The sequence below is a fragment of the Dendronephthya gigantea genome, unplaced genomic scaffold, assembly GCF_004324835.1.
Source record: "Dendronephthya gigantea isolate DGI-Jeju-01 unplaced genomic scaffold, DenGig_1.0 000110F, whole genome shotgun sequence".
NCBI lineage: Eukaryota > Metazoa > Cnidaria > Anthozoa > Malacalcyonacea > Nephtheidae > Dendronephthya > Dendronephthya gigantea.
Genome location: NW_021163120.1, coordinates 506,265 through 517,746, shown reverse-complemented (window position 1 = coordinate 517,746; position 11,482 = coordinate 506,265). Strand labels below are relative to the sequence as shown.

Genomic DNA, 11,482 nt, shown 5'->3' with positions numbered 1-11,482 from the left:
CCCTGTACTGCCACTACAAGTTTACTTTACAAGTTTATTTTAGTATATCAGCTTTGCTAAAGTAAACTGCTTTCCGGAAAAATGCATGCTCCGTAGTATGGAATTAGGCTTTCTCACGATGACGAATATGCGGCCATTTTGGGGTACTTTTTCTCAAAACCGCAAGCGTGAAACCTCATAATGGCCACGGTCTTTAATTTTAGGCTGGAGTTATGCTTCCAATGATCTGTTGATTCTAAAAAAATTGCTTTTCATGTTGTTATAACTTTTAAAACCCGTTTGAAAACATTGAAAGTACCCCAAAAACGTCGTCGTGAGAAAGGCTAATTGATGCGTCACACCTTTTGGGCGATGTGAAAGAATAACAAGGTCTTTCCGCGAATCAATATGGCCACAACAAAAACATACTATTTTATGGACAGAGGAAAACGCCGATCATCTCTTTTTCAAATCGCCTGTGATCTTTCACAGTAGGCCCACGGGTTTATAAGATTGTGAGGAAAATGTCACGGCACAGAAATATTCGGAATTATGCTTATGAAGAAGGTACGTTGAAAGTCGTTGATCATAAAACAAACACTTCAGAGCTCTATACATGAAGAGTTTTATCTTTTATGTGGTGCATCATCGCGTATTTATGTTAGTTTATGTGTATGTGTAGACCATACCTGGTGCATTAAGCTTCTGGCAAGTTGCAGCATTATTCAGATTACTGCAGATTATTCATACACACTTTTTAGATTTAATAGACAAAGCAAAGTATATATAAATATTATTAAGTGGTATACATTGTGATTGTTTTGATCGTGGTTTCATCAATGGAAAGTATTTATCATGTGCTAGTCAAGTGGTATTTATCATGTGCCTACAAAAATTCTCACCGTAATCCTGCCAGATTGCATTGCTACTTGAAGTCTCCCCAAAGATTTTTTAATGCATTGTCGCCTTAATAGCATTATTCAAACCCAAGGCCAAAGGTGCATGCCTTAAATCTCTAAACTTCATTGTGTTTAGACCTATTTAATCCCTATATTGCTTTGATTGTCTCTCATTGTGCCCTTGGAGATTGATTTGCACCCCAACCGGCAACCTCTAGACTTTCATTCGTTTACAAGTACCTACAAGGTTGTCCAAAAAATAACCAACTCTAGATGTTGAAAATCATATATACATATCACCCAACAGAGGAGTTTATCTCATCATAAAATTTATTGTATCATATAGATATGTACGAAGATGTTTACGGTCATTCTGTTGAAGAACATGATCTGTGTGTCTCGCCAACTACCGGTAAGGTCTAAACAAATATGGTGTTTACAAAGCCTGTAGTTTGTCATATTCATAACTTGTTATCATTTTGTGTCATGCAGCCCAACAATTCATGTATCGTCGTGGTGAGACGCAACATCGAAACTTGTCTTCCTTCATGGAGGAGCCAGCAGATTACGAAGACAACAAGTACTTGGACCAGAGTGAACATCTTGGAGCTGTGAAGGATTATGAAATCCCAAAACTGAGTAGGGAGGATGAAGGTAAAATGTTTACCACAAAACATTATTGCTGGCTTCCCCATCATAGTTACCAGTGAACCTAAATTCATCCTATTGTAGTATTAAATTGAATGATCTTACTAGTCAGCCCTGGATTAATCTTTCCAGGGAAGGGGCAAAACTTTTATAAGGGCAGCAGACTCACAAAAGTGTGAATGAATTGTAGATGGCTGCATGAAAGTGTCTGATCTCCCTTTCATGATCGGAGCATTATTTGATCACCATATTGATTAAACCTTAGAAAGTTCCCTTTCATTAAACTTTCACTGATTTTACTTGTCTATGGGGAGGTAAGCTAATTAATGGAGTATTTTAATTTTCTAGCAAAACTGCTTTCCTGTATGGATGAATTTCGATCGATTCTTGGTGACCATTGTGACGAACAGGAGGCAAAGGCTGCCATTTTGAAACATAACTTTGATTTGGAGAGAGCCCTTGATGAAGTCTTAGATCAAGGTAACCATTGTAGATTGCATGCTGAAGTTAGTCTGACCCATATTCTAGTGTTGAGTGAATCATGCTTTAAAAAGACTCTCAAAAATGAACAAATTTCTCAGTTTTATTTTAACTTTCGCCAGGTGGAAATCAGGATTTGAAGAGCCATAATGTTCCTCGAAAGGAGAAAGGTAATTCACTTCAGTTTTGTCGCTTAGTTTGTCTAGGGCGGGTGGACACATTTTGGGAGAAGCAGGCTCTCCCCAAGCATGAGCCGCCCCCCCAACTATGGGCTGCTTTCCACCCCACCGATAAGTCCGCTAGTTTTTGCCCCAAAGGCTGATTAAGGCAGTTCTAACATCATTCAGTAAAAACGCCAAGATGTAAAAACCACTTCATAGCTTCATCCAAATACTAACTTTGTGCCTTTTCGTCTCTTTTTTTATGATGCTGTTCACTCTTTCTGCCATGGCAATATTAAGGTAAGATGTTTTAAAATTTGAGCATGTCAACAATTTGCATTCTGAGCATGGCTTAGGCGCGCGTTCCCAGCACGAAATAGGTCAGGCCGGCACGAAGCAGAATTTTGAAAAGCCGTTGCAAAATATAAACAAAGTGAAAATGTTTAGCGAGCGAAGTGTTTTAAATGCTGAAGAAACAACCGGAAAAGGAGGCCCAACCGAACAATCGTTGTTCTCGTCTAATGCAAAACTCCAAAATTCCCCGTTAAAAGAATTGTCGAGGACTGAAAAATCTAAAAAACAAAGGGAGTCTATCAAATCAGTTCGTAGCATTGCGGCGTCTAAAAAGTTGGTCGAGAACTCTTTTGTCGCCCGGGTTGTTTACGAGAAAACAGGGTCGTTGTTCGCGAAAGAAAGCTCAACTGGTTGTGGCGTGTCAAAAAACGAGGGTCGTGATACTTTGCCGTTAGGTCAACTGTTGAAAACACACCAAACGCTTGAAAGCAAAGATTCACAAGTTTCACCTCTTTCCATGCATCGTGGTTTGAAAGAAACTCAGTCGAATATTAGACCTACGCTTTCATCACCCGTGATTGGATCACAATTCAAGCCCTCGCTATCAAATTTAAGTCAATCGACAGAAACCAAATATTCATCTGGAGATGACTTAGGGAAAACATCAAGTTCCGACAGAAGAAATGGTTCGTTAATGACATCGCCTTTGTCTGCCTCAAAAGTCCAAAACACGTCGCCTTTGAGCAAGAAACTTGCTTCAAAACAAGAGTCTAAAGATATGAAGGGAATCTCAGTACAAGTTTCGACAAAGATGCCTCCTTCACTTGTGCATATACCATCCGTTGACGAGTCTTCAATATCGCCACTTACCCGGTTGAAAGCAGAACGGTCTTTGAATGACAAGACATTTGGAACGTTGTCTGGAGACAAAGCAAACACAGACAATACAGCGAGAGCATTGGTTCACATACCAACAAATGATGGATGCTTGGGTCGTCTTCTCAGAGCTAGACAGTCGCCTAAACGCGATGATTGTGTTTCGAAAGTTGGCTTAGAAAACAACAACAATTCAAACCTCAATATTGGCGTAGGCGAAACAAGCGACAAAGCGAAATCTGGGTTGTCAACGATGAAGCCTTTGACTACCTTTCCTGTGTCCGGTAAAACTGAAAATGCTGGTTTATCTTCGTCGTTTTCGCGCATGAAAATCAATCTCAGTGAAAAATCAGGTAAAGATGAGGGTTTATCCGCAACACGAAGTGATTCTCGTGAGTCATCAACTAGCGATGTTGAAGACGACTTCCTGATCGACTTTGAACAAGATGTTTCTTCCGGAGAGTCAGTTTTTGAATTCCTTCATGGTCCAAGCACGTTTGCGTGCACGTTGCTCGTTTACTACGAAAAACCCGGTCCAAAATGGAAGCCCGATGTGACAAGAAGATTTCAAAATGATTTTGCAATCGTACCCTTTGATTTCAGCACGGCATCGCCTGATGACTTTGTCCTGGCAAAACAAAAGAAAGCTCGTTTGCAAAGAAAATAGGTCGAAGGTATCTTATAGCTAAACTGTCTTTGTGATAGATTTCATGATTTCACCAAGAGACAATGTCGCATGGAAATATCTACAAGAACATGTTTTATTGTAAATGGGATAACTTTTAACAATGATATATAGTGATAACGTTGCAATCTAGACACGGAATATTCTAAAGACAGCTTTGCTTACTAATGAGTTTAAAATTTTTTTGATACGAAAGGACCAAACCAAAGTTTTTCATGATAGACCAAAGAAGTAGACACAATCATTTTTTGTAGTCAATATAAATCTGTGGTGTAAATAATTGTAGATGAAAGTGCTTTGTTTTTTAAGAAAAGCCATATCCAATCTTTTCCATCGACAATTCTGCACATGATGTGTATATATTTGTATAAAAGTTATTTTAGCAGCTATCGTAGTGAACATTATAACGAGATATTTTATAGGAAATATTTTCTGGAAGTTGTAAAATATACTTACAAATGAAATCTGCAAGTCATTTTATCAATGTTCTCTATCGTATGTGTAATTGCCTAATTAGAATACGACAAAAGTCGACACTGTTCTCGGCATGCCGTCGGATAATGCCGTTCTGCATCGGACCCATGCTTTTCATCAGGTTTTGGCGAGTACAAATATATCAAACTTATGTTTTCCTCCTACAAGATGAAACATGGTCCAATTATTCAACATATTTATCCCATCAAATTCCTTCCGACCAGCGCAGAACTTTCAGGAAAGCCAAGGTCAGGTGTATTCGTGCCCAGGCGCTCTTCGAAGATCATAAAGATCGCATGAAGTTAATGATATAGAGATCAGTTACGAAAAAATGTAGGCGTCTGATCTATATAGTTCACTGTAGTGTGCACATTTTTGTTTTCCATTTTTGCGCCTGTTTTCGAGGCTGTGTTAAACCTGGTTTCCATTAAGTCGTGGACAACTCATTTTCACCGATGAGAAATAGTCCGGATGAAAATTTGTCTTTGTTTCTGTATTCAAATCGGTCATTGTTGACTGCTGCACACATAGAAGTATTCTATCACATCAGCCACCTTGACATGTTCACGACAGTCACGACTAAATGGAAACTAGGCATTAGGTCGACAGTGAAATACTTTCGCCCTACGAGTTCAACTTTGTATTATTTAACTTATTTGACACCGCAGACAATTTGGAAGCTGGTCACGCGTATTCTATCCCAGAACAAACGTGGATCGTGTTTTTTATGTATTACGTAGCATTTCAAAAGCGTTGCATTTTAGATTCAAGGCGTTGTAATACTCCCAAGAAAGACGAAGCTGCTACCGCTGACAATCAGCCGGCTCAAGCCAATTTTTCCTCACCTGTACTGGAGCGTAGTACCAAGTCCAACCCAACCTCGCCTAACCGCAGGTACATTATGACATACCATTACGTCATCACTGCCAATGCAGCGAGGAATGGGAATGGGGAAGACGGGGGAGACTAGGATTAGGTCTTAGACTAACGTTATGGCTGATTACGGTTAATCCCAAGTCCAATTATAATCCTAACCTAATCTCAACTGAATAATTTCTATATTTAGCCTTGTCAATTGTCGTTATCCTTTCAGTATAAACGCCTTGCAAACGTCTTAAGAACATTGCTGTTTGGTAGACAGATTCGGGATACCTTGATATAATATTGTTTTGATTGATATAATGGAATGTTAGCGGTTCTTTCCTTTATCTACGGTACAAACGGCCAGACCAGTCTTGTTATATTTCTGTACAGATAGATTACTGGTATTGTAGAGAGTTTCAAGAACTCTGAGTTCAAGTATGTCGTTATTTCATCTGCCCAGCACGAAAAATGCAGCTTCACCGCTTTATTCTTTACGAAATAATCTATTTCAATTCAAAATATGACCGGTTTGACCATTTTGGCGCCCTAAAGGAAAGCACTCCTATGTCTATGATTAAGTTTTATATTCATCTCAGTTTAATTTTTCCCCATAGCTCGCCCCAGCTTGTTAATGGGAATGCGAAGCTGGCTTCCCCGGACAGCCCTTCGTCTAGTAAGTCGAAAAATGCCTCGAAAGACAAAGTTTCAGCAAAAGAAATTAACAAAGTTAGACAAGGAAAGACTCTGCTCAATTTAGTTGTGATTGGTAAGTTATTCCGTGGTGTGTGACTGTTGTTACTAATACTAGCCTGACTAGTTTAGTACCAACTGCTTTGCAATGTTTTATTTAGTGTTTCTCTTTCAACCTTCCTCAATGTCAGTTGATCATTGCAGTACTGCTAGTCTGACTGAGTGTTGACTGTTGCTACTAATACTAGCCTGACTAGTCTAGTACCTACTGCTTTGTAATGTTTTATTTAGTGTTTTCAACCTTCCTCAATGTCATTTGTACAATTCAGTACTGCTAGTCAGACTGAGTGTTGCCTGACTGGTCTAGTATATTGCAGTGTTTCAACTTTTTCAACTTTTCAGGTCACGTAGATGCGGGCAAAAGCACCCTCATGGGCCACCTGCTCTATTTATTAGGAGACGTGTCAAAGAAAACAATGCATAAATATCCTTTTAATGAAACTTTTCAACCCTCAGTCATTCAGAAAGTGTATTGGTTATGACGTAAAATTCCTGAACACTACAATCTTCAGGGTGCCTCTTTTTGAGACAGCCTGCAGTATCTTCCTAATCCGACCCTATATATCGAATATGCTCAGGTGTTCTGCTATAATCCTTAATTTCCCGCACATATGAACAAGATGCGAAGAAAGCTGGTAAGGCTTCATTTGCATATGCCTGGGTTTTAGACGAGACTGGCGAGGAGAGAGAACGGTGAGTTTACTTACTGCTGTACATGGAAAGATTCGTTTCTGTAATTTCTTCTGATTTTCAATAAGACTGGTTTCCATTCGTGAACGTGTCATGGTAACTGATGTAATAGAATATTGCTATGTGTGGGCAGTTCACTATGGGGATCTTTAGCCGTGACTGCGAGTGTAAGACTCGTCATTTTCGCGCCAAAGTCGATGCTTTTGCCTACGTCGTTTGACCAACATATTCATCCCATCTCGTTTGTATGACAAACTACGAGCTTTGGCTGATGGCGTAAGCAAACAACGCGCGAGAATAACGAATCTTGTACTCGTATTTGTAGCACAGTGTAACTAAAAGATGTCTGTTGTTTACTCTGTGCTTGTAGTTCATGATAAAGCTCCCTAATGACAATTAAATAAAGACAAATCCAGACTATGATAGAAAGTTATTTGTTCACGACAATTACGGCCATATTTAGACTATGCTTACGGAAAGAACTGGTAAGACACGACAGAGAATATAAATATTGAGTCAATTTACATTTATACGTTATAATTTTTTTTCTATTTCAGAGGGATAACAATGGACGTTGGAGTAACTCGTATTGAAACAGACTCGAAGATCATCACGTTAATGGATGCTCCGGGTCACAAGGACTTCATTCCTAATATGATTTCTGGTGCAGCTCAGGTAATTTGTGAAACAAAATTATATATGGGAGAAAAACCATAAACGTATGCATAGTGACAAGTATCTTACTAATATCTACCATTTTCCGCTCCAAGGCCGATGTCGCTATTTTGGTAGTTGCCTCTTCCACTGGTGAATTTGAGGCTGGTTTCGAAGCTGGTGGACAGACGAGAGAACACGCCATTCTTATTCGCTCACTTGGTGTAACACAACTCCTCGTAGCGGTCAACAAACTCGACACAGTACGCTTTTACCTAAAATTCTTGACTCTGATATATAGTCTTCAACTGGATGGTCGCGCGTACCACAGGCCAACCGTGACGTCACTAGCAATATAGCTCAATACAAACACCCCCCTCCCCGCCTTTTATACGACTAAGAGCATTCTTTGAAAGGACTGTGTTTTGTGTGCTTCAGGTAGGATGGTCTAAAGAACGGTATGATAACATTATCATGAAGTTGAAGAAATTTCTAAAACAAGTTGGATTTAAGGTTAGTTTGGAATATTTTAAAGTGTAATTAAGCATGTAGAGTTAACCAGTTTTATCCTAGCCAGAAATGCAGTTTCCTAAAACGCAAGTGTCGTACAACCAAAATATCTTCCCTGTCTTCCGAAAACAATCGATAGAATCGACATTCAACAATCGACAATTTTACCATGTTTTGGTTCAACTTTTGGACTTACTCCAGATATTTTATGGAGAGCTAACTCGAGCGGTCCCTCGTTACCAGGCTCGCCTGGCTCGGCGCTTACCCCATATTTCACCAGTTTGCTAAATGGCACGACATATTTTTCCCGTTTTCCAGGAAAGCGACGTGAACTTCGTGCCATGCAGCGGTCTGACTGGCGAGAATCTGACCAAACATGCCGAAGAAACGTTGTTGAAGAATTGGTATAGTGGACCAAACATGATTGAACGAATAGGTATGAATACGCACACGTGGACCATCAGGCAAACCATCGCAAGTTTGTTAATAGAAACGCCTAAAATATCTTTCCAGATGCTTTTAAAGCTCCTGAAAGACCAGTCGAAAAGCCTTTTAGACTTTGTATCTCGGATGTTTTTAAAGGTTAGTTTTTACTGGTAAATCTGCTTTAAGATAAGTAAACTGTTGGTTTTATCTATTCCATTATACTGTACTTCTTGAATGTGTACAGAAATGAACGACAATGGCTTTGGTTCAATGGGAATTATCTACCGTGTTTTGTCCTTACTTACTGTACTTTTTCTGAGCCAAAATTTAGCAAAAACGCATGCGAATATATAAACTTCAAGAGAGAGACAGAGAGTAATAAGTAAAGTCTTATCTGCAGTAATTAATATGAATACCCTGTATTTTTCGTTGCGGGTATAGGGACTGGTTCGGGGGTCAATGTAATGGGACGGGCAGAGGGTGGCCAGGTCAAAAACGGTCAAAAAATTTTAGTCATGCCAGCCGCTGTTCAAGGGCAAGCCAAGAGCATCTCAGTTCACGGCGAGCCGGCGGACTGGGCCCAAGCAGGTGATCACGTGACCCTGAGCGTACATGGCGTTGACATGGTGAATATCACGTACGTATTTATATTTACATCTCGTCATGAATAACTACAAATTCTTCCCCGGTGAGAGACTCCGGGTTATTTTTGCTCTCCCTAAATAGACCTTTTCAGTTTGCATGCTGATGAACTCATTTCAGATGTTGTGATGATATGGAATAGCCAATAAAACCTAACCATTTCAGACTATGTGATTTGAAATAGGTTAATTTGCATACAAAGTAAAAAAAGGTCTATAGATTAGCCTGGCCAACTTATAGGACCGACCCTATAATATAAATTTGTCAATGTGTAGAGTTCCAATACGAACTCGTTGTGTGTTTTAATTTTATCAGCAAGCGTTAACATTTTCTTCAAAGTGGATGCTATTAAATATTCATTTTACTTCAGGGTAGGCAGTATTTTGTGTGATCCAGCGTTTCCCATTCAAGCCGTGACAAGACTTCGAGCGAGGGTTATGGTTTTCGATATCGAAGTTCCTTTAACAAAAGGATTTCCGGTAATGTCACCTTGAGAGTTGAGAAACTCCGTGTGGATCGAGTATATGGGCAATCCCCTTAAGTATCTTTCTATCCCTTCAGGTCGTGTTTCATTTTCAAACGATAAACGAGCCTGCGGTTATCAAGCGTCTACTCAGCATTCTCCACAAAAATACTGGTGAAGTTATTCAGAAGAGACCCAGGTAAAATTAATCATTTGCACACTGGGTTCTTTAGGCTGAAAAACCTTTTTAAACTAAACCATATTTGGTTCGACCCCCCTGGATAAACCTCTTTTAAGAGAGTATTAAAATATAGGAAGAACACTTTGCATTCCAGGTGCCTGACAAAAAATTCTACGGCAAACATCGAGTTAGAACTGTCGAGAACAATGTGTTTAGAGTTATACCAGGATTGCAAAGATCTAGGAAGATTTATGTTACGGTACGGCGGAAAGACGATTGCGGCCGGGATAGTCACTGAGGTAATGTCAAAACTAAATTTTTGCCTTTTAGAGTGAGGTTAACCAAAGTTTGCTGCAATAACCAAGTTTTCCCTTGTGTAGACAAATGATAGTTCTCAGGCAGTGTTTATTTCTGTTTGTAGATTCGATCCTGATGGAATTTGAATGTGAAAATAATGACCTCCATAACAGGCGTTGTGCTTTCGAAAGAAAACACGATTTGATGTGGCCATTTGTCAATGACTTATGGCTTTTGAGTGGTTTTATGGATGGTTAAATAGTACACAGTATAACAAGGAGGAATTTCGTTTTGAACTGATCGGCAAATTTGTTTACATTTTTCAGGTCAAGCCTAGAATCATTGAATTGTAGGCAGTTCAATGATTAGAATGCCTAGATTTTTAATGTAGCTTTTTATCGGAAGTAGCGAATATTTATGCATTCTTATTGGTTTCTGAAATGTGAACAAAATTTCTGATTGGTCTATAAAACGAAATTCCTCCTTGTTAAACAGTGCGCTTGTAGAAAGGCAACGATGCAGGATGTCAAACGTTTGTGACTTGGTGTGGCAGGGATAGTGAATATATAAAATGCGTAACTTATGAAATTATGCAGTGGAAGTGAATGCGAGAATACTGTTCTGGTAATAAACAGATAATTCACAGGGCCATAACAAAATACGATGATTTGGGGTGTTTTTTTGAACAAGTTGTAACAAGTCTGCGGCAGAGTTGTTTATACAAGTCTGTTCACAAGCTTGCAACAAGATTTGTTCGCACTGCTTGCTCCAATTTGTTGTAACAAGTTTTGGACAAGCTGTTAACAACTTGTAGCAAGTCCGATGGCATTATAAGAATTGTTACAAGATTGTTATGACAAGTCTTATACAGATATGATACAACAACATTGCTACGAACTTGACAGCACATGATTGTAGCAATATTGTCACATCATGTTTGTACCGGACTTGTTGGAACAGCCTCGTAGCAAGTCTTTTGAGTTTTGATTCAACAAGTTTGTTACAACTTCTTAACAAGTTGTCCCATCTCGTCAACAACTTGCGACAAGCAGTGGGAACAAATCTTGTTGCAAGCTTGTGAACAGACTTGCTACAAGATATGATATTTTTTACGCGTGTACACGGCTAAAAACTCTGAGCCTGCGGTTTGTCAGCATGCAACAATGTTGTGCTGAATGATTCGTGTGTGACAATATTGTTCAATCTTGATAACAACTCTGAACAATGTGGGCAGCACAACATTCCTCCATCTTGTTCATGTCAATATTGCATCAATCTTGATCGTTTTTAGGCGTGTAGTGTGGCTTTTGTGGTGGTATACAGGTGGTGAAGGCTATTTTACCTTGAAGCCACGAAGGACGCGGAAAAACCTGGGTGCAAGGTTGCCTGCGTGTAGGTTATATTTCCATTACTACCCTAAATTCTGCGGGCATCTCGACTTAGTCCCTTGTTTTTCATACGACGCTCGGTTCTTTCTTTTTGATCTAAATTCAACGTGTAGAAGTGCTG

General features: G+C 39.4%; 1 protein-coding gene across 2 annotated transcripts; it reads left to right on the top strand.

Annotated features, from left to right (window-relative positions):
* The first annotated feature begins 377 nt into the window (after positions 1 to 377).
* LOC114535084 (HBS1-like protein) lies at positions 378 to 10,262 on the top strand. Of its 2 annotated transcripts, XM_028556466.1 has the most exons (19): positions 378 to 546; positions 1,225 to 1,290; positions 1,371 to 1,532; positions 1,875 to 2,006; positions 2,129 to 2,176; positions 5,261 to 5,390; positions 5,975 to 6,126; positions 6,453 to 6,534; positions 6,720 to 6,803; positions 7,358 to 7,475; positions 7,571 to 7,717; positions 7,893 to 7,967; positions 8,283 to 8,400; positions 8,478 to 8,546; positions 8,832 to 9,027; positions 9,403 to 9,511; positions 9,594 to 9,694; positions 9,831 to 9,975; positions 10,098 to 10,262. In XM_028556466.1, the coding sequence occupies exons 1-19, from the start codon at positions 504 to 506 to the stop codon at positions 10,107 to 10,109; spliced, it is 1,989 nt and encodes a 662-aa protein (XP_028412267.1). In that variant the 5' UTR covers positions 378 to 503; the 3' UTR covers positions 10,110 to 10,262. The 2 variants fall into 2 exon arrangements, with proteins under 2 accessions (XP_028412267.1, XP_028412268.1); XM_028556467.1 differs by lacking the exons at positions 5,261 to 5,390; positions 5,975 to 6,126; positions 6,453 to 6,534; ... (9 more) ...; positions 9,831 to 9,975; positions 10,098 to 10,262 and adding an exon at positions 2,473 to 4,405.
* Positions 10,263 to 11,482: the final 1,220 nt, after the last annotated feature.

Excerpts from the sequence above, each read along its gene's own strand:
- LOC114535084 (XM_028556466.1), top strand. The coding sequence starts at position 504 with ATGTCACGGCACAGAAATATTCGGAATTATGCTTATGAAGAAG. Across the intron at positions 2,007-2,128 it reads TGATGAAGTCTTAGATCAAG|GTGGAAATCAGGATTTGAAG; the intron begins GTAACCATTGTA and ends AACTTTCGCCAG. Across the intron at positions 2,177-5,260 it reads TGTTCCTCGAAAGGAGAAAG|ATTCAAGGCGTTGTAATACT; the intron begins GTAATTCACTTC and ends GTTGCATTTTAG.